This window comes from Gekko japonicus, unplaced genomic scaffold (assembly GCF_001447785.1).
Source record: "Gekko japonicus isolate JY-2015 unplaced genomic scaffold, Gekko_japonicus_V1.1 scaffold2058, whole genome shotgun sequence".
In the NCBI taxonomy this organism is placed as follows: Eukaryota; Metazoa; Chordata; class Lepidosauria; order Squamata; family Gekkonidae; genus Gekko; species Gekko japonicus.
This window is the reverse complement of record NW_015163665.1, coordinates 69,560-93,179: the sequence shown is the minus strand read 5'-3', so window position 1 is coordinate 93,179 and position 23,620 is coordinate 69,560. Positions and strand designations below refer to the sequence as shown.

Below are 23,620 nucleotides of genomic sequence, written 5' to 3'. Positions count from 1 at the left end.
GATGGGTCTATGCGTCGGAGACAAATGGGATGCGCAGAAGAGGAAGCAACACATAAACGCCCTAGAACTGCTGGCAATACAACATGCTGTCATCAGCTTCCTACCTTTAATCAAGGGAAAATGTGTCACGGTCCTCACAGACAACACCACGGCGCTCTCTTATGTCAGCAAGCAAGGAGGCACTGTTTCCCTACGCCTCTGTGACCTTGCCATCCAATTATGGAACTTCTGCATTGCCAACAACAGTTTCCTTTGTAGCCACACACATCCCCGGACACATAAACGTGCAGGCAGACCATCTAAGTCGAGGAGGACTCAGCCTTCACGAGTGGGGGATGAACCCAACATACCTCCTCCCAGTCTTCCACAGGTGGGGAGCTCCCCAAGTCGAAGTCTTTGCCACCAACGCCAACAAAAGGTGTCCTCTGTTCTGCAGCCAGGGAGGCAAGGATCCACAATCTCTGGGAGATGGTCTCCTTTACCCTTGGTCCACAGGACTTCTGTACCTCTTTCCTCCCTTACCTCTGCTTCTGAGAGTGGTCCGCAAAATACTCAGAGATGCCGCGGACTGCATCTTAATAACCCCATGGTAGCCGAGGCGACCATGGTTTTCAACAGTCCTCGAGTTATCATCAGGAATATACCATCAATTCCCTCCGGCTCAGGACCTCCTCCTCCTGTCCGACTCCCCTCTCCTACATCATGACATACCACAATTGAAATTGACAGCATGGAGGATAACGTCACCAGTTTCTCCACCCGCGTAGCGAACGTTCTGTTGAATTCCAGGAAACCTACTACGCAGAGGTCCTACAATTATAAATGGCAAAGGTTCTGTTCTTCCTTAGGTGATGACGCCCCTTGAGCCACCTCAGTGGGTCTCAAAAAAGTTTTCCCATTCCTCCACTCCCTAGCTGACTCGGGACTTTCCCATTCATCGTTACAAGTTTATTTGGCCGCCCTTTCGGCCTACCATGTTCAAGTTGACGGATGCACACTGTTTTCCCATCCGCTTTCAAAACATTTTTAAAAAGGTTTATTGCATCTCTACCCTCCTGTCAAAACTCCAGTCGTTCCCTGGGACCTTCCTCTAGTTCTCCGCCAGCTCACGAGGAAGCCCTTTGAGCCGCTCGCAACATGCGACCTCAAACGTCTAGCATGGAAAACAGCCTGTCACCTCAGCTAGACGAGTGGGAGAAATATTGGCTTTCCAGCATGATACACCTTACCTCTCGTTTTTGCCAGACAGAGTCCGCCTCGTACCGGACATTTCCTTCCTGCCAAAGGTGGTGTCAGAGTTCCACCTGCAGGCAGAGGTCTTCCTCCTGGATTTCTTCCCAACTCCAACATCCACGGAGGACAGTCTCTTACACACTTTGGATGTGAAGCAGGCTCTCCTGTTCTACCTCAATAGAACACGCCCTAGACTCCCAACTGTTCGTTTCTTACGCACCAGCAAGGCTGGGGACTCGCATCACGGCTCAGCGCCTGTCAAAGTGGATTGCGGGGCTTATCCAAATCGCCAAACAGCCATTGCCTGGCCCTATCAGGGCTCATTCTACCAGAGCTGTTGCAACTTCCACTGCATTCCTCCAGGGAATTCCCCTGACGGACATTTGCAAAGCCGCTACATGGGCCATGCCTAACACCTTCATCAGGCACTACGCCCTAGACGTCCATAAGAACACCAATACCAACATGGGACGTCACATTCTGTCTTCGGCTATGCAGTAAGGACCTGCCAGCACCCTCCTCCAGGTAGGCCACTGCTCGCTAATCTCCCATGGGTGTGAAGCACAGAGACCACATCGAAGATAAACAGGTTGCTTACCTGTAACTGGTGATCTTCGAGTGGTCATCTGTGCATTCACACCACCCGCCCTCCTTCCCCGTTGCTGTCAGCTTCTACATTTTCAATAGGGGTTGATTTGCAGCGGTTCGAAGGAACTGGCGGGATGGCTGCACCCACCCCTCTGGGCATGCGCGGTGGGGTTCCTGCGCATGCCCGAGGTCTGGGTGTGAAAATCCGTTAAAAGAGCTTGCTACAGCACCGATCGATCCAGCGTGTGCGCACTAGATCCCATGGGTGTGAATGCACAGATGACCACTCGAAGATCACCAGTTACAGGTAAGCAACCTGTTTTTTTCTCATTCTGCTTCAGCTTTCCAAGGGCTTCTTTCACCATTTCCTAACAGCACCGGATCTTCTCCTCACCCAAAGGGGTCTGGTTCTTTACGACAATGTGCCACATCTGACACTCACAATATGGAGAATTCTGTGACAACACTCAGGCAGATAGACTATGTTTTGTTGAATTGTCGGAAACCTTCCACTCATAAATCCTACAATGGCAAGTGGAATAAATTCATGCGTTACCTTACTTTTTTTTGGCTACCCCACCTTCTTTGGACTTGTTTTACATTTTTGGTTTTCTACTGTCTCGTCTGGACTTGGATCTCGGCCATGCTTCAGTTCGCATGTATCTAGCAGACATTTCAGCACACCATCCTCCGATTGATGGTTACTCTGTGTTTACTCACCCACTTACCAAGAAGTTTCTCAAAGGGCTTATCCGTCTTTCTCCTCCACTTTGTCACCCCACACCAGCCTGGGATCTGCTGCTGGTTTTGGCCAAGCTCTCTGGGAGACCGTTTGAACCTATGGCCACATGCAGCTTGCAGCTTCTCTCCTGGAAGACGGTTTTTCTGATCGCCATTACTTCTGCTAGAAGAGTAAGCAAGCTGTCAGCTCTTCACTGTGACCCTCCCTATCTGGCTTTTCATCAGGATGGCATCTCCTTAGCTCCTGATGTTTCTACCCAAAGGGGTCTCAGAGTTCCATTTGCAGGTGCACATTGTCCTCCCAGTTTTTCCCCCAGCTCCAAGGGATGATACTGAGCATCATCTCCACACCCTGGACATAAAGAGGGCCCTGCTCTTTTACCTGGACAGAATGAGGGCTTTTCGTAAGTCTCCAGCCCTCTTTATCTCCTATGCCACACCTTTGTTCGGGCACAAACTCTCTTCATAGAGACTGTCCAAGTGGATTGTGGAGACCATTAGGCTCTGCTACCTGTTGGCTAAAAACCACTCCCAGGGCCACTCTGTGCTCATTCCACCCGGGCCTTAGCCATGTCTGCAGCCTTCCTGAAGGGCACACCGCTTCGTGACATTTGCAGTGCAGCAACCTGGGCCACCCCTCACACTTTTGTGAAGCATTATGCCCTAGATGTGCATCTCCATCAGCAGACTGTGGTGGGACAGTCTGTGTTGCAGTTAGTGTGTGTCTGAGGACCTCCTAGCACCCTCCTCCAGGTAGGCATTCTGCTTGTTAATCTCCCAGAAGTGTGATGCACAGAGACCACAAAGAAGATAAACAGGTTTCTTACCTGTAACTGATGATCTTCGAGTGATCATTCACACTACCCGCCCTCCTTCCCCACTGCTGTTGGTCCCTTGTTTTGCTCTGAGACTGATGGCAGCAGTCAGAAGGAATTGGCAGGATTGTCATGCCCCTCCCTGTAGTCATGTGCACTGGAGCCCTTGCACGTGACTCAGGAGCGGGCACAAAAATCCCTTTAGCTTTCAAGTTTACCAATCGGTTGGTGCAGGTGCACTATATCCCAGAGGTGCGAATGCACAGATGACCACTCAAAGATCATCAGTTACAGGTAAGCAACCTGTTTTTGTATCAGGAGAGACTGTTCCTCAAGTTGGCATGCAGTTATGCAGGGCTTTTTAGATATATATCTCCTTATATATAAAAGAGTTTTCATGTGAGACATTTCACATGCCTCCCCAGCCTTTGGGGCCCTGACCTGTCATTCAGGAGGGGGGCCAATCCCCTGGCCGCATTGCCTCCCTCTGTCACCTCAGTCCTGCCCACAGACCTTCCAGGCAACCTCTTGTCCTCAGTCTGCGGGGAGCCACCGGGCGGGATGGAAGCTTCAGCAGTCGCATGCGTCCAAGCCCCGCGCCAATCCTGTCACCCTCTCGCCATTCATCATCGGGTGACACCGACTCCACTGGCCTGGATGCCCTACCACTGGGCACGGCACACTGGCCTGATAGCGGTGGAGGCGCCCGTGGGACGCTGCCACCCGACTGGACATGGAGGCAGTAATGGCCACTTCTGTCACCCCTCCACCCTGGAGTCTGCAGCGGGGGGAGGAGATAAGAACCGGAGACCGATCCTCCCGCCGCCGCACCCATCATCATCGTCCAAAGCCCACTTCACCTCGCTGCCCGCCCTGCAGCTGCATGGGGCATGACCCCCCGCTCGCCCACAGAGCACTCAATGCGGCCCCGACGCTGCCGCCGCCTGCCCAGCCACGGAGACAGTGCCGACCCGTTCCAGCGCCCCTCAAGCCTGCGGTCTCACCAGTGGGTGCCGGCGCCATGACAGCCCTCATTCCCCTCGCAGATGATGTGCGGACCTACTCCCACATCAAGCGGGGGGCCCTCATGCCGTGGCCGCTCCTCCCGCTGCGCTGGCCCCCACAGCCCAGGACTAATGCGTGTCACTGGCCTGCCACCCGGCCGCCACTACCATGCCGCCAGGGCGGCCTGCAGTGGTGCCAGCCCGGAGGCCGCTGCCCATGCCCGTACCGGGACACCGTCGTGGCCTGTGCCACCGCCATGGGGTCCCGCTGGTGCAGCCAGGCCAGGGCCGCAGGGAGCTCTCATGTCCTTCTAGCGCCCATTGTCTTGGTCCTACAATGAGCCTTGCTCCTTTTATTTATTTATATATACACACACACACACACACACACACACATATATATATATATATACACACACACACATATATATATATATACACACACACACATACACACACACATATATATATATATACACACACACACACACACACATATATATATGCCTTTTGGGGGCTTTAGCTAAACCAAGTTGACTGTTCTTTCTGAGCCTCATTTAAGTGAACATGCAGTAACATGTATCCATAACACTACAAAAAGCTGTGTTACATTGGTTACATTTGCCCCAAGCTTTCATTAGTGAATTTATGAAACTGCCAGCATTCAATTGAATTTTTGGTGGTAATTTCATTCATGGTGTGAAACCAGTTGCACAGGTCTCAACCTGTGACATTTGGGAACACCCAAAGGGACAGATTATTCATCTTCCAGGTAGAGAGGTATAAATAAGACAACCCCTAATCCACTCAGTTCATTGCCTGTGTCGTTTTGTTCTTCAGTAAATTATGTGTTAATTTTTTAAAAAAATTAAATTAAATTTTAAAATCTCATGACAATCACCATTTATTTTTCTACAATAGTAAGAAGGGAGATGTTTGAGAAGCTGTACTGAGAGCTAGTGTACACTCCACCAAAGTTCACTGTGAAAAAAATGATTCTATTACAGTTACAGTCCACAAGCATTGCTTCTTCTTTTATTCCTTTATTTTACTTCTTGCAATGCTGCTGCTGCTGCTGCTTCCAAACAACGTCCAAACAACCATGCAATGCTGCTGCTGCTGCTTCCAAACAACAACAACGGATTTCCTAGGTAAGTATTCCGTTTCCGCTTTTTTATACATGGAGCTGTTTTACAAATAAATTATAATATGGTTACAACTCATATTCTTTTTCAAGTGTGAGCAATCAAGGACATGCTTACCCAATGCTCTTCACCTCCTACTCTGAATTAATCTTGTGTTTCCCTTCGGCATCTGCTGGCTCTCATTCTTTACTGTCTCCACAGCCACTCTATTATCTACCATGCCTTGATTGCTCACACCTGTTACACCATATACTATTTCCAATTCTTATTCCAGGCAGCCATCACTTATAAAATTATACAGTAGCTAAATAAATATAGATAAATCAAGAGCTAAATTTAATCCTTTCGGTGACATCATTTAAAATGTAAAAATAAACATATCATTTCTGGCATGGGCAAACTTACATATATTAGACCACAGGAATTACAGTTATTAAATCGGTCTATATTCCATGTTGCGTTAAGCTGAGGATGTTGAAAAACATGCTCTTCCATCACCATATCTTAGGCAACACATTTTCCACATTTGAAAAATCCAACAGGTAAAGTTGAATGAATAATCAAAAGCACAAGCTATTCTTTAATGTTTGCCATCATTTTGCTTATTTTTAAACAAATCCCTCCTATTTATTTATTTAGCTCTTTCCTTAGCTTTCTGTACTACCCTTTTAGGATAGCCCCTGTCTCTAAAGAAATTATATGTTTATTTTTAAATGATGTCACTGAAAGAATTAAATTTATCTATATTTATTTAGCTACTTGTATAATTTTATAAGTGATGGCTGCCTGGAATAAGAATTGGAAATAGTATGTGCTGTAACAGGTGTGAGCGATCAAGGCATGGTAGACAATAGAGTGGCTGTGGAGACAGTAAAGAATGAGAGCCAGCAGATGCCAAAGGGAAACGCAAGATTAATTCAGAATAGGAGGTGAAGAGCATTGGGTAAGCATGTCCTTGACTGCTCACACTTGAAAAAGAATGAATGAATATGAGTTGTAACCATATTATAATTTATTTGTAAAACAGCTCCATGTATAAAAAAGCGACCTGACGAAGCATTGGGGGAAACGGAATACTTACCTAGGAAATCTGTCATTGTTGTTTGGAAGCAGCAGCAGCATTGCATGAAGTAAAATAAAGGAATAAAAGAAGAAGCAGTGTTTGTGGACTGTAACTGTAATAGAATCATTTTTTTCACAGTGAACTTTGGTGGAGTGTACCTTTGGTTAATCACTGTAGTCCATTTGTGTCTTGTACTGAGAGCTAGTAGCTTCTGAGTAGTGCAGAGGAGAAAGCAGTAATGCAGGGAGTTAATAGGAAAATCATATGATGAGACAAGTGGGTATTGATTGTTCAGGCCATGTAGTCATACCTTTCTGTTTTGCAAATAATTCCACTAAAGTCATAGGCTTATAAAAATTATATTAGCCAATCAGCCACAAATTCCTATGTTTTTGCACATTAGCAGCCTAAACAAATAGAACTAGGGGGTTCACAGGTACCATGTTATACCAACTGTGGCAGTGGCTCGGAGAGAATAATGCAGAGGAGCTGCAGGATTTGAAAACTGGTATTCTCTAAGTATTCACTCACTGCAAATTGTTACAGTAAATAGGTTTCTTAAGTGGCCACTTGCCTAGCTGCTTGTGACAAGTAAGTTAACTTCTGTATGACCTGGCAGGGAAGATTGGAGGGGGATGTGGTGACATGTTATATGCAGCATTAATAAATCAGAGATATTTAACCTTCTCCATACTGTTTCGTTCCACATACTGGATTGGATTGATAGTAGTTCTTAGCATGTGATGGGGAGTGCAGTTCTTGAACAGTAGGTAGCTTTAACACATAATGATACTTTTTTAATTTTCAAAGGTGCTCTGTGGCTAAAGATTATTTCAAAGAGAATTCACATCATTGGAGTTGGGCTGTACAGTGGCTTCAAATAAAGGTAATTTAACTGCAGCCAAGATGCTTTAGCTCAGGGGTGTCGAACTCATTTCTTATGGAGGGCCAGATTTGACATAAATTGGACTTTGTCCAGCCGGGCCATGTGTGTCATAAAATGTAATGCCAGGGAGCAGAGATAAAACTTTATAAAGAACACAAACACAAAGATTTTCTTTTTTACTTAAAATAAAAACATGCTTAAAACATTAGCACCTTGCAATATTTTGTTTATTTAACAGTGTCTGATAACTGACACCTCTTGCTCCGAATTACTGCATCAAAATGTCTATGCTGTTGCAATCTTGAGTATGCTGTTCAGGTGTGTATCTGTAAGCTGCAAACCTACGATGACTCAGCAGCAGCAGAACTGGAAAAAGAAGCAGAAGACAGACAGTTCCACTGCGGGCCTGATAGAAACCCTCCGAGGGCCTGATTCGGGCCCCCGGGCTACATGTTTGACACCCCTGCTTTAGTTACTATTACAAAATTGGAATATTCATTCACATGACTATATTGCAAGCTAATGTAAATTATAACATTTGTATATAAAGTGCCCATAATTGAGTGCTGCATTAAAAATATTGTCTGCAGGTTTGAAATTTAATAATGACAGACAAATATGAGACTGGAGTCTAGTTTCAGTAGCTCTCTAGTATAGTGCTCACATTGAAGCACTGTTCTTGGAGAGAGAATGAAAGGCTATGCCCTGTGTAATTCAGTCACCCTGAGTAGTAATATTCTGCAGATTTCTTTAGGTTCACCCAGCAGGGTGCTGCTGATTGTCTGGTCAGAAATGCTGACACTTCTAGGCAATGGTGGATCTTCTTCGTGGTCTCTGTGCATCACACCTATGGGATTATGTGCCTGCGCTGATCTTAATCGGTGGTATGCAAAGCTCACAAAGGGATTTTCACACCTCCCTCCCAGGCATGCACAGGAGCCCCACTGCGCATGCCCAAGGAGGTGGGACACGGACATCCCGCCAGTTCCTCTTCTGACCGCCACGCTGTTAACAGCTTGTTTTCTGCCAGTCGGTGAAGAAGCGTTATTTTCCTCTCACAAAGGATTATCCAAATCGTTCTTCTTTTTCCTTTTTACTATGTTTATTTTGTTCTTTACCGAAAAGGGGGGGGGACTTTTTCTGAGGGCCGCTTCCCGTCTCCCCCCCCCCCCCGAGGTAAAATTTACTTCGCTTCATACGAGAGCCCTGTTTTCATTTCGGGGCCATTTTTGCTGTTCTATGGCCGAAAAGTGGGGGTGTTTTATATTGTGTTTTGGCTGGGGCAGCAAACTTGCCCCCCATGACGGCCACACACTCTGCATTCTCTGCCTAGGAGAAACGCATCGCCCGGATGCTTGCCGCCATTGCGCGAAGTTCTCGAACTAGACCCGCAAAAACAGAGTTGCGAGGCTTCGAGTGGCAGTTTGGGAGTCCGCACTGACCCCCCTGCCTGCTGGAAAGATGTCGGCTGAGACCCCTTCCGACCAACCGACAACACTCTTGTCGACATCAGGAGGTGCACCGGCATCGACACACACCCCCTTCACCGTGCAAAGTCGGCATCAGACGGGGGCCCGTCTTCTAAGCACTTGGCATCGAACAAGGCCTCTTCACCAGCCAAAAAGAAGAAAAAAGAGAAGCACGTGAAAGCTAAGTCTTCTCTTACTGGCACTGTGCGTAAGTCTCAGAGTCTGAGCAGCGAGAAAGTGCAAAAGGGCTCTGCAATGACCCCTCTTCAGAGGTCGCAACCCGACATCGAGGACTCCTCCATACCGGAGCTGCTTACGATTGAGTTACTGGACTCAGCCATTCAGCAACTGAACCCCCCGGTATCAAAGGTCTCCATCGACACTGGACCGATCTCGGCCTCGCCATGGGATGTCGATGACATCGTCCCACGTAGGTCCCATACAGATCGCTTTCCTTCGGCTGTGTCTTGGGCAAGCGATCGATCTCGGCCGGACTCTCGATATCGACGATCCAGATCCCCCAGACACGAGGGACATCGATATCGATCTGAAGAGTGCCTTGGGTACTGTCATTCCAGACCCATGCTCTCATACTCGCCCAGATGGGAATTGAGACTGCACTCCCCGACCTACTTCAACCCACCTGTACCGTGGGACCGTAGGCACAACATGCCTTATTGGTTCACCTCGTATCCAATGTCGGCATCGATACCATGGCTGACGCCTAGGCCACAGTTGGACTGGGACCGTGGGTCACGTTGTTCACGCTCTCCCCAACATAAATCTAAGCCTTCCGCGTCTCAATCCAAACCTCCAGAGGAACCTCATCACCCACCCTCTCCTCTCCATTCTGCCCCTGCTTTACCACCGAAGGTTGCTCCAATACCAGATACCCCTGCGACACCAGTATTGCCTTCCGGATCCTCAGCCTCCGATACCGGCACCGATGATTCGGAACACCTCAAGTCGCCTGAGGATCCTGCACCAAAGCCTACGGTGTCAGACAATCTACCGATCTCTCCTTCGGAGGATCTTTCTTCATACGGAGATTTGGTCAAGAGGATGGTGCATTTCCTGGGACTGTCAATAGTCCAACCCCAACCTTCGGTGTCAGACCCTGTTTTCGATGTCATGCAGATTGATACCTCCATGTCAATCACCCTCCCGATGTCGACCATCCTCTTACAGGTGGCTAAGGCCCCGTGGGACAAGCCATTGTCTGCTCCAGTGTCTTCCAGACATCTGGATCATATGTATTGGGTCCAAGAGACGGAGACTGAATTCCTCCATATTCACCCCAAGCCCAACTCCATGGTCGTGTCGTCCACCTCAAAGAATAAACGTACCCTTGCTACCCCTTCCGATAAGGAGAGCAAGAAGTTGGATTCCATTGGTTGCCGTTTCTACTCAGCTGGAGCTCTCGGGATTAAGACATCTAATTACATTGCTTGCATGGGACGTTACCAGTACTCGCTCTGGAAGCGCTTTACCGACCTTTTGTCCTCGGTTCCTGAGGATAAACATCAGGAGGCCAGGAAGCTGCAAAAGGAAGGTTTGCTGCTCTCTAAACAAATCATAAATTCCTCCAAACATACTTTGGACACGTTTTCCAAAACAATGTCGTCTGCAGTTGCCCTCCGTAGGCATTCTATTCCTGACTTAGAACCACCGTGCTCCCTACTGACACCAGGGCATACATAGAGAACTTACCTTTCGATGGCCAAGGGCCCTTTCATGTGTCCACTGATTTGATGCTCCAGGACATGGATAAGAGCATAAAGGCCTTGAGGTCACTGGGGGTCTCTGCCCCCTCTTAACCCTTTTGTCCTCGCTCTTGGTCTCATTACAGCTCCAGGAGTCAATACACTAAACTGTCGCCTGACGAAGGCTACAGACCACGTCGGTCTACATCTGCAAAAAGGCAGCAGTACCAGACCAGGCAAAGATATGGTTCTGGACAGCAACTTGTCAGACCTAAACAACCTAAACCCAGCAAACAGGGCCTTTGACTTCCGCCTGTCCACCTCTTCCAACCCTACCTGCCTCCATCCCTATCTGCATGCCTAGGTCACCATTACGTTGGACCAGTGGGTCCTTTCCATCTTATCCAAGGGCTATTCCATCGAATTAATGAAACTCCCACCTCTTCCTGTAGTCGTCACCACTCCTCCGTCATTATTCCTCCTCGAAGAAGTCACCACACTTCTATCGAAGGGTGCTATAGAACCCGTGCCTCTAGATCACCAGGTACTCAGTTTTTATTCCCGGTACTTTGTAGTACCCAAAACAGACAATGGACAGAGGCCAATCTTAGACCTTTGCTGCCTCAACACCTATGCACAGTACTGGAAATTCAAAATGACATCCCTACCAGTCATTCTGCCTCTTCTGTCCCAAGGATGCTGGATGGCTACCCTCAACCTCGAGGATGCCTATTTCCATTTAACTATCCACCCCTCCCATTGAAATTACCTCCGGTTTGCGATAGGAGGCAACCACTACCAATACCGGAGGCTACCGTTTGGCCTCAGCACAGCCCCACGGGTCTTCACAAAGACGATGGTGGTCGTTGTGACACATCTCCGCCTCTGTGGCCTGACAGTGTTCCCGTTTCTAGACGACTGACTTCTGGTCGCAACTTCCAGGGACCTTCTTGTTTACCATAAATCCCAGGCCCTCTATGTCCTTCGTTGCCTCGGTCTCCAGGTCAACCACAAAAAGTCACAGCTGGTTCCTTTTCAAAGAGTGCAGTTCATAGGGGTGATACTCGACTCCAGAGAAGGCAGAGCTTTCCTGCCACAGGACAGGGCCCTAACCCTGACTGCTCTTGTGGAACAAGTTTGGCTCCAGGACACATTGTCTGCTTTCCAGATTCAGTGCCTTCTGGGCCTGATGGCAGCTACAACTGTTGTCCTCCGTTTTACGAGGCTGCGAATGCGTCTACTCCAGCTGTGGTTCATATGGCACGTCAAGCCTCTACGGATGTCCTAGTCGTTTCGTCTCTCTCCACCACAGGAGGCACGCAACTCCCTTCTCTGGTGGACACGGTCAGACAACCTGACGCAGGGTGTCCCTTTCCATCCCCTCATTCCTGGTCTCACCCTCACGACCAACCCCTCACTGTGGGGCTGGGGAGCCCACCTCAACGGCCTCACTGTAGGTCACAAGTGGGATGCCATGACCTCAAGAAAACACATCAGTCTTCTGGAACTTTTGGCTATCAAACTGGCCCTCCAATGTTTCTAGCCTCTTCTCACGGGAAAATGTGTGACTGTATTGACCGACAATACGACGGCCCTCAGTTACGTCAATAGGCAGGGTGGAACTGTCTCCCGCAGTCTCTGCCTCCTGGCTCTAGACCTTTGGGCCTGGTGCATACCACTGCACATCTTTCCCATTGCCTCACGCATCGCTCGCAAGGCCAATGTGCATGCGGACCTGCTCAGAAGGGGTCTCTCTCAGCGTCACGACTGGGAGCTGAACTAAACCTACCTACCTCCCGTGTTTCAAAAGTGGGGTACGCCTCACGTCGACGTCTTCGCCACCAGGTGCAATTCGAAGTGCAACCTGTTTTGCTGCAGGGGAACATAAGATCCCAAGGCCTTGGGAGACGGGCTCCTTTACCCATGGGACAACAACTTCCTGTATATGTTCCCCCCTCTGCCACTACTGCTGAGGACAGTCCAAAGGCTCATGAGGGTCCACACGAGGTGCATCCTGATCGCCCCCTGGTGGCCAAGGCAACCTTGGTTCACCAGCCTCCTATCGCTGACCAAGGCTCGCCATCCTCTCCCACAGGTGCCAGACCTGCTCCTAGCAGAGGGAGGGGCTCTGCTTTCCACGAGGTACACAAGCTCAAGCTAACAGCTTATCTCGTGGACAATTAACATTCTTGGATAGAATCACCACTGTGCTACCTAATGCCAGGAAGGATTCTACAAGACGTTCCTACAGGGGAAAGTGGGCTCGTTTCTTAGCTTCCGTACAGCCCTCGGATGTGCCCCTGGCTTCTGTCAGGATTGACCAGGTCTTAGAATTTCTGCTTTCGCTGGCAGAGAAGGGCCTCTCGCACTCCTCAATCAGGGTGTATTTGTCGGCAATTTCTGCCTACCATCCGGGCTTCAACGGTTTCTCCGTTTTTTCTCACCTGGTCTCAAAGAAATTTCTTAAAGGTCTCCTCCACCTATATCCACCGATCCGTTCACCGGTACCCTTGTGGGACTTGCCGATGGTACTGCGCCATCTGATGGGATGGCCCTTTGAGCCTATAGCAACTTGCGAGCTAAAGCATGCAGCATGGAAAACTGCCTTTCTCGTTGCCATTACCTCGGCCAGGAGGGTGGGCGAACTCGTGGCCCTCTGTCATGACCCACCCTTCCTTACCTTCTTACCGGACGGTGTAAGACTGGTGCCCGACTTCTCATTCCTGCCTAAAGTGGTCTCTGAGTTCCACCTCAGCTCAGAGATCTTCTTGCCGAACTTCTTTCCTAACCCAAAAGATGGCCAACAGCATCTCCTCCATGTACTAGATGTTAAGAGGGCGCTATGTTTTTACCTGGACAGGAAATGTTCAAGTAGGAGGGACAATCACCTTTTTGTCTCCTACTCCAGTCACTCCACAGGACAAAAAATCTCAGCACAACGTCTCCCCAAATGGATTGTGGAGACTATTAAGCTGTGCTAGGTAAAGGTAAAGGTTCCCTTGCTCGAAAGCCAGTCGAATCCGACTCTAGGGTTGCGGTGCTCATCTCCGTTTCAAAGCCGAAGAGCCAGCGCTGTCCGGAGACGTTTCCGTGGTCATGTGGCCAGCATGACTAAACGCCAAGGCGCACGGAACGCTGTTACCTTCCCACCGAAGTGGTACCTATTTATCTACTTGCAATTTCTTGCTTTCGAACTGCTAGGTTGGCAGGAGCTGGAACTAGAGACAGGAGCTCACCCTGTCTTGTGGCACCCGGGTCTTGAACCGCTGAACTACCGACCTTCCACAGCCTGCAGTTCAGCGTCTACCAGTTGGCTAAACGCCCGTTGCCCTGGCCTGTGCGAGCGCACTCCACAAGATCCATGGCTACGTCTACAGCCTTCTTGAAGGGTGCTTCCCTGTCGGCGATCTGTGGGGCTGTGACATGGGCTACTCCGAACACTTTCATCAAACACTACGCTGTTGATGTTCATGAACGCCACAGAGTGGACCTTGGTCGCTTAGTCCTTTCATCGGCAGAGCATTGAATTTGCGACAGCTCCCACCTCCAGGGAGAAAGCTCCCACCTCCAGGTGAAAAGCCACTGCTTTTCAGTCTCCCATAGGTGTGATGCACACAGACCACGAAGAAGATAAACAGGTTGCTTACCTGTAACTGATGATCTTCGGGGGGTCATCTGTGCCGTCACACCACCTGCCCGTCCTTCCCCACTGCTGTCACTTCAGTTCTTTTCTCTGGTTATTGACATGACAGCGGTCAGAAGAAATTGGCGGGATGTCCGCACCCCATCTCCTTAGGCATGTGCAGTGGGATTCCCACGCATGCCTGGGAGGGAGGCGCGAAAATCCCTTTGTGAGCTTTGCATACCACCGATTCGGATCAGCGCAGGCACATAATCCCATAGGTGTGACTGCACAGATGACCACTTGAAGATCATCAGTTACAGGTAAGCAACCTGTTTTTCTCCTGTTTAGCTACTGTGTGTTCTCATTAGTTGGTCATGTTGGGCTTCCAGCATTCCGTGCTCTTAAGTCCCACATATGCCATCTTACCTTCCTCCCTGGCTAATTGAAAAGACTGTTTTCTTCTCTTAAAATTGGGGTATTTTGTCATGGCAATGCCAGCGTCCTTCTCAAAAACTGAGGAATGTTTCATGACCCTTGGTAGTGACACAAACTTCATTAAAACTGGATTTGTTCCTCTCAGTCCATAGCCCTAACACTTAACCTAAGTAACTCTACAGTTTTAATATGTTTTTACATTTCTCTAGATGTCTGAACACTACTGGGCTCCACAGAGTAATGTATCCAATGAAACCTCAACCGCCAAAACCTTTCAGCGCACTATTTCTGCACAGGTATAGGGCTGTATTTGGCACTGTTTGGAAGGGGGGGACTCATATGACTCTCATGATCTGATGGGTGGCAGTTATCTTTTTATACAGAGATGTGGTTTAATGTTTATTGCTGTTGAGGAACTTAGCTTATTTATATACACTTCTAGCCAGTGCTATACAGCAGTTGAGGGGCAATAGTCTTCTGTCTATTTTTCAACTGCAATGCAGTTTCAATGTGTAGAATCCTTAAACTACAATTATGCAGTTTGACTGGAGTCTTAATTTACCTTAAATTTAATTTTGATAACTTGAAGAAGTCCATTGTTTGCCTAGTGAAACAGGGCTGAACTGTCTCATAAAAAAGTTTCCTGTTTAAACTTTTTTAGTCCCCTGTAGTGCAGTATCACCCTTCAATCAAGCTTGAATTGTTTTAACGCTTTTACAAGGTGCAGCATCTGTATCGCCTGTAAAAGCTTGCTTTGTGGGCTGGGGCTATTCATAGGAAACCTGTCCACACTGGCACTGCATTTCTTAGGCAGCTACCAGTGCTTCACATGATCAGCCTCAGCCCGCATGTTGTTTATAGTGTTTTTCTGCTTATAAGTGTTTTCTCCCATGTAAGGGAGGTAACATTTAGACCAGTCCAAAGTAATACCCATTTGTAGAGATTGCTGTTTACTTTTCTGGAGAGCTCTGAGGTCATACAAAAATAGCATGTCTCAAGTCTGTACTGTTCTTTAGGACACACTGGCATATGCCACAGCCTTGTTGAATGAAAAAGATCAATCAGGAAGCAGTAATGGATCTGAGAGCAGTCCTGCCAATGAGAATGGGGGGAGACATCTACAGCAGGTAAACAAAATACCTTTAAGAGTCTATTTTATACCTACTTAGAAAAATCAGTTTACAGCTAAACTTTTGTGATACGCAGATCTTATTATAATTAACTCTGCCAGTAGCGTCATGAAAGCTTAGAGAAATTGTGCCTATGGAGAGACTTTGTCACAGTGGGCCTCCCTGTTCTGGCATATGCTTCTGTCACTTTTCCTTTTACTGAACTTGGGCAGTGAGTTTGTGTGTTTGTTTTGAAAGGGCTCGGTGTCTCCCATGATGATTGGTGAACCTAAAAGTGACCTTGATGATGTGGACCCTTAGCGGGTAGCTGCAAACTGAAGAACAGAAGTTCTGTGGGAATACTGAGTATCTGGCGCCTTTCTGATCCTGCTAGAATCCCATCGCTTACATCATGAGAGGAATCTGAAATGAAGGCTTTCTAAGAATCAGTGGCAACGCTTCTTTCTAAAGCATTAAAAGTATTCTACAGCTGAGAAGCTTAAGCATAAAGCTGCAAGGGGCTCCTGATATCCTTGCCAGTTCTTGTGAGATTCTAGTCCAGGCATGAATAAAGAAAGATCTATCAAAGATTTTTACCAGTTTAAGGAGAGAGAAAATCCAGTGGTTGAAATTTTTATTATGTGAACCTTTAATGAGTGAATGTATAACTATTGCTTTTCTGTGATGCTGCAAAAAACTTTTGGGTTTTATACAGAAGAAAAAAAAATGAAGACTGCCTTTGGGTATGGAGGGCAAATTTTTAATCTTTCTGAAAATATTGAATAGGAATATTCAAAATTATGTAAAAATGTGTGATTTTCTTTTGGCATTGTAAAATATTAGTTAAGAATCAGTTTACACAAGAACCTTTGTATTTAATATGTCTCCCATGTAATTTGTATAGCGCTTTACAGAAAGGGCTCAGTAAACGCCCTTTTGTGTAAGGATGGTTATTCCTTATGGAATGGTTTTGGTACAAGGAAGTCTGGAATTGGTGACCTTTTTTTGATGTCATAGGTAATTGGGTAAGAGCAATAAAAGAGCTTTGTTTATTCCAAGAATACATGTATGCATTGTGGCATCAATGTATCTTTGAAAAACTGTTGATGAGCAAGTTTGAAAAAGCACTTTAAGACAGAATTTTATTGCTATTTGCCTCCTTTAAATCATCATTCTAATATTTGGAGACATATTGAATAAATAGTAGTCTTAATGATGTGATCTGCAATCATTTGCTTATGCTTTTGAAACTGAGAGAGTTGGAATTGGCTGTATATGATTCCTTGAATGACATGGGTACATGTGAAATTTTAGAAAACATTTTAACACAGGCAAAGGATAGTTAGTTTTGGTTTTTGCTGAACCAGGCATACTGTAGGTTTACTTGCTCCTTAATAACTGGAAACCAATTGAACTACATGGGTGCAACTTTTTTGTTTTCCCATTGGGAGTGCAGTTTAAGTGATCTTTCTCCATCAGCTCTGCATATTAGCTTCTGTTGTGCCAATTTAGAGTTTCGTTTTCAGAGTTTTCTGTACTGCTTTTAGCCTTTTGTTCATGGATTTTGCCTTAATTTGAACAAAATGCACCATGCGCATGAATTGAGTGGAAAATTTACAGAGTGCCTGGGTTATTGCCATTGCGGAAAGATTTGCCAAGTCAGAGGCACAACCAGCCAAAAAGTGCCTTTTTTTCTTTTCACTTTTACGTCCTGTTGCAAAACCTGATTTGACAGACAGCTTCCTTCACTGTTGTACACTAGTACTGAATATAAGAAGTCATTTCACTGTTGAAGGAAACAGCCATACATCTTTCAGTTGCAATTCTTTGCCACATATGTGAATCCAAGGAGCATTGTTAGTACTGCATGTGCAAAGTGATGACACCTTTTGGGTTTCTCCTGTCAAAACAGTGTCTTCACTGAAACATGATGGAATTGAAACATTTTATAAAACCCCTCCAAATAAGTTTCTAGAAATTTTTAGTGATATTTTAAATTTTTGAATAAATGTTAATGCTCTTTCCCATCCTTAGTGCTTCAACTAATCTGAGCAAATATACAGAGATCATATTATAGGGAAGTATCACTCTTATTTATGTAAAGCAAGTTAAGTTGTTTCCATTATTTCCTATGGAAAGGCTGGTTTTCTTACCACAGGTTGCAGCTGTATTTGCATTGCATGTGATTTTTGCATTGCTTGCAAAATCACAAGATGATCTGTTTTGCCATCATATATCCTAAAACCATTGTGGGCTGTTTCCTACTCCTCTTCCTGCTTGTACAAAGTTGATTATTATCGTTTTGGAACAAGATACTTTGTTGGTTATTTGGTTTCCAGCTGCTGTCACTTGAACCTGCTGAAGAATATTTTTTTTAAAAAAAAATGCAACAAATCTAGTTTGCTGTGTAAATTGTGACATGTTTCTATGTTGTGATCACTTTTACTGCCAATCTTTTTTTGATGAAAAATGGATTTTATACATATTAACAGAATATTCTGTAGGGGCAGGGGCAACTACAGTACATACTGTAGGTGCTCATTGTGTGGATTTGTCCAGCTAATTCCTTGAGGCACTTGGTACTGAAAAAGAAAAGACAGTTTTCATGGGGAAATCCTAGTAAATGGAATAAAGTTTATTCCTTTCACCAAAACTCAGTCTGATCATTAGATTGTGCAAAGAGGTAAGTTTTTTGTTTGTTTTTGTTTTACTTTGGTTTTACCTACTAAATTGCCTTATATTTAAGCAGAATTTAAGAGGAAGAATGTAGAAATCTGTCATCCTGACACACTAGAAAGTGGCTATGGAAAAAATCTGAGAATTTTTACCCTCCTAGTTGCAATTAGCTTGTTTCTTATTCAAACTGCCTCCTGTGTGTGTTAATATCTCCTCATCTCCAAGGAAACTAAACACATAATGGGGACAATTGAGGGACAGGTCATCTTTAGAAGACTGATGCAGCTGGGTTCTAGATCCTGCAGCATGGGTCTGCTGTCAGCCATCTCCTCCCCACAAACGACTCCTGCCTTTTTCCCCCTGCCCCCAGCTGAGGGGGGTTTCCTGACCAACAGAATGGAAAATACAAAATAGATATGGGGCAAGCTGGAACATTAGATGGGCAATTTTTGCAGTAGTGCCCATAAATCAAATGCTGCTTCCATTGGTTATGGAGCAAAGCTCATTTCTCCTCCATGATCCTCTAGACCTTTGAGCTCTTCTTACTGAAGGACCAGTGTGTTATAGCATGTAGTGTGTCAGGCTAAGAGTAGGAAGACTCCCCACTCAGCCATAAAAGTTTGGTGAGTGACAGAGCCATTTATTCTACTTCACAGAAATTGTTAGAAGAGGGAAGAGCTGTGCAAGCTGCCTGAACCCCCTCCCCCTTGGAGGAAAAGTGGGATAAAAATGTGGCATGATATTGCAGAATAATAGTCCACACACCTGTGTCGTTTTCATTTTCTAACTGGGTAGTTCCCTCAAAATTATTAGTTATGGATCTTCTTGCCATATGTAACTTTGAAATGAGAGAATCATAAAAATGCATGAATTCCAAAGTTGAGAAACATTGGACTTTCCACTGGACATGGAAGTGTTTTGGTACCAAAGATTAGAATCATAGAGTTGGAAGGGATCTCCAGGGTCATCTAGTCCAACCCCCTGCACAATGCAGTAAATTCACAAATGCATCCCCAACACACACACACCCAGTGACCACTGTTCCATGCCCAGAAAATGACAAAAAACTTCCAGGATCACTGGCCAAACTGGCCTGGGGAAAAATTGCTTCCTGACCCCAAACGATCAGCATTTCCCTGAGCGTGTAAGAAAGGGCCACTGATGCATCCCTTCTTGCCTTCACTCTCATGATCTGCTTATTGTAATCTTCATCCAATGTTGTTTTTAGTATACATATTGGAATTTTAATGTATATCTTTATACATATGTTGTTAGCCGCCCTGAGCCCACCACGGCGGGGAGGGCAGGATATAAATATAAATAAATAATCAGCATTGCTGTCAGATGGTCATCCAGCCTCTGATTTCAAAAACCTCCAAAGAAGGAGAACCCACCACCTCCCAAGGAAGCCTGTTCCACTGAGGAACTGCTCTAACTGTCAGGAAGTTCTTCCTAATGTTTAGCCAAAAACTCTTTGGATTTAATTTCAATCTGTTGGTTCTGGTCCAACCTTCTGGAGCAACAGAAAATAACTCCACACCATCCTGTATATGACCGCCCTTCAAGTACTTGAAGATGGTTATCATATCACCTCTCAGTCGTCTCCTTTCCAGGCTAACCATATCCAGCTCCTTCAGCCTTTCCTCATAGAACTTGGTTTCCAGACCCCTCACCAGCTTTGTTGCCCTCCTCTGGACACATTCCAGCTTGTCTATATCCTTCTTAAACTGTGGTGCCCAAAACTGAACACAGTGCTCTAGGTGAGGCCTAACCAGAGCAGAGTAAAGCGATACCATCACTTCACGTGATCTGGACACTATGCTTCTGTTGATACAGCCCAAAATCACATTTGCCTTTTTAGCTACCGCAACACACTGCTGACTCATGTTCAGTGTATAGTCTACTAAAACCCCTAGATCCTTTTTGCACATACCAATGCCAAGACAAGTCTCCCCCATCTTATAATTACGTATTTGATTTTCCCTACCTAAATGCAGAACTTTACATTTATCCCCATTGAAGTTCATTTTATTTGTTTTAGTCCAGTTTTCCAGTCTGTCAAGATCATCCTCTATCCTGAGTCTGTCTTCTACTGTATTTGCTATTCTTCCCAATATAGTATCAACTGCAAATTTAAGCATTCCCTCTGCTCCTTGATCCAAATCATTTATAAAGATGTTGATCAAAACAGGTCCCAGGACAGATCCTTGAGGCACTCTACTTGTCACTTCTCTCCAAGAGGATGAGGAACCATTCACAAGCACTCTTTGGGTGCCCTCTGTCAACCAGTTACAGAACCAACTAACAGTAGTAAGATCCAAACCACATTTTACCAATTTGTCAACAAGAATATTATGTGGAACCTTATCAAAAGCCATACTGAAATCAAGATATAAACTGTCTACAGCATTCCCCTGATCCATTCCCCATCCATTTGATTATCCTCCTCTTTTCCGCTACCCACCACAACTGGTTGTAAATAAATACATTCTGATAAGGTTTTAACTAAATACACTGTTCCTTATAGTTAAGTTGCCTTGAATGAATACAACTGTTATGCATCCCAATACAAGGTTATAGAAAATTTTATTTTTTCAAAAAAGATATAAAATGTACTATATAAAAAGAATAAATAGTTTGTAGATACAAGGGTAAAATCCACAACACTAGGAAAGCTTTTCTCTACAGTCAGCAGCTATGAATTACAGTAGGAAGGTTTATATGTGCAAATCCAAACACAGAACATAATAGAATAGAATATGACATGCTGTTGGTCATTCACGGTACCCTTCCTGTCTTGGAGCAGGGAAAAGCCATTTAGAATATTTTAACATAGTAATTACGCATACCGCTACGGATTTGATTACACAAACAACTGGCAAATGTAAGATGCAAAGGAAGAGGGAAAAGTTGTATATAATACTAATCTACCTTTTTAAAAGTATCTTAAAACAAATTTAATTGGTTTCATAAACCAATTGATCTGAACTGCTGATAGTGTGTTAACTTGTTTTGACTTCACAATATCTGAAGTGCAGCTTAAGGTCAATCAATAGTACTTGATTGCCTGAGTCTCTGAAGTGTTCTTAAAAGCTTTGGGTGCTTTCAGATATTTTTTTAAACTAGTCCCACATCAGGACGGGTTCTTGGAGCCCAGTAATAAAACCCTTTTCATGGGCTTTAAATAGTTCCTTCTATCTTTTCAGTGGAAACTCCTTTTCTAGATCTTTAATTTCATTGATGTTAGTTAGTAGTGCCTCCCCCACTCAGCATTGCAGATAAAAACTACCTGGGTTCATTCAGATATGCAACATTGGCCTGAAGATTGGATCTGCAGCTTAATTGGTTGTTCTATAGTGTGGGTTTCTTGGCAGAGTTACCAGTGGAATTTGGGCTCCACAACTGCAAGAATCTGAAAGGGAGCTTCCCCCTTCTCCTCAGAGCAAGCACACCATCCTGTATAGATGTGGCTTCCCTGTTTTAAGATTGCAGCATCCAAAACCAATTTAGCCATGCTCATTCTGTCCCTGTTCAATGCAGAGGGCTTAAGTTTGCAATGAAGGCAGTTTGGTAACTATTCCTGGGAATAGCTTTCTAAGGCACTTTGGAATTAGCAGTGTTAAAGACATTTAAATCTGCATTAGGAGAACACATACAATCAAGCTATAGCTGGATTATTGAGTTCTTGATGGAACTTTGGAGGAATGTCGGCGTCCAAACAAATTTTTAAAATTTTCAATCATTTCTCTAGCTGAGAATTGCAGCATAAGAACATAAGAACATAAGAGATGCCAATGTTGGATCAGGCCAAAGGCCCATCCAGTCCAACACTCTGTATCCCACAGTGGCCAGAAATACCAGTGCCATCAGGAGGTCCACCAGTGGGGCCAGGACATTAGAAGCCCTCCCACTGTTGACCCCCCCCAAGCACCAAGATGACAGAGCATCACTTGCCCCAGAGTCCCTATCTATACCTTGTGGCTAATAGCCACTGATGGACCTCTGCTCCATATGCTTATCTAATTCCCTTTTGAAGCCGTCCATGCTTGTAGCTGCCACCACTTCCTGTGGCAGTGAATTCCAAGTGTTAATCACTCTTTGGGTGAAGAAGTACTTCCTTTTATCCGTTCTAACCCGACCGCTCAGCAATTTCATGGAGTGCCCACGGGTTCTTGTATTGTGAGAAAGGGAGAAAAGTACCTCTTTCTCTACCTGCTCTTTCCCATGCATAATCTTATAAACCTCAATCATGTCACCCCTCAGTCGTCGTTTCTCCAAGCTAAAGAGCCCTAAGCGCCTTAACCGTTCCTCATAGGGAAAGTGTTCCAACCCTTTTATCATTCGAGTTGCTCTTTTCTGCACTTTTTCCAAAGCTATAATATCCTTTTTAAGGTGTGGTGACCAGAACTGCACACAGTATTCCAGATGAGGTCGCACCATTGATTTATATAGCGGCATTATGATATTGGCTGATCTGTTTACAATACCCTTCCTAATAATCCCCAGCATAGCATTGGCCTTCTTTATTGCAGTCACACACTGTCTCGACATTTTCAGTGAGTTATCTACTACAACTCCAAGATCTCTCTCTTGATCTGTCTCTGCCAGTTCAGACCCCATCAACGTGTATTTATAGTTAGGATTTTTGGCTCCAATGTGCATCACCTTGCACTTGGCCACATTGAACCCCATTTGCCATGTTGACGCCCACTCGCCCAACTTTGACAGATCCCTTTGGAGTGCCTCACAATCCTCACTGGTTTTCACCACCCTGAACAACTTCGTATCATCCGCAAATTTAGCCACTTCACTGCTTACTCCCAACTCCAAATCATTAATGAACAAGTTAAAAAGCAGTGGACCAAGTACTGATCCCTGTGGTACCCCACTGCTTACACCCCTCCACTGGGAGAACTGCCCATTTATACTCACTCTCTGTTTTCTATTAATTAGCCAGTTTTTGATCCATAAAAGGACTTGTCCTTTTATCCCATGATTTTTGAGCTTGCTTAGGAGCCTTTGATGAGGAACTTTATCAAAAGCTTTCTGGAAGTCAAGGTAAACAATATCTATTGGATCCCCCTTGTCCACATGTTTGTTCACCCCCTCAAAGAACATTAACAGGTTA

General features: G+C 45.5%; 1 protein-coding gene across 1 annotated transcript in view; it reads left to right on the top strand.

Annotated features, from left to right (window-relative positions):
* Nucleotides 1-16,385, top strand: part of USP24 (ubiquitin specific peptidase 24) — a 160,348-nt gene extending 143,963 nt beyond the window's left edge. The window contains exons 64-67 of the mRNA XM_015407738.1: nucleotides 7,400-7,475; nucleotides 14,917-15,003; nucleotides 15,724-15,834; nucleotides 16,075-16,385. Coding sequence (XP_015263224.1) covers nucleotides 7,400-7,475; nucleotides 14,917-15,003; nucleotides 15,724-15,834; nucleotides 16,075-16,137 — 337 coding nt within the window. The 3' untranslated portion in view covers nucleotides 16,138-16,385. The remainder of the gene's footprint in view (nucleotides 1-7,399; nucleotides 7,476-14,916; nucleotides 15,004-15,723; nucleotides 15,835-16,074) is intronic.
* Nucleotides 16,386-23,620: the final 7,235 nt, after the last annotated feature.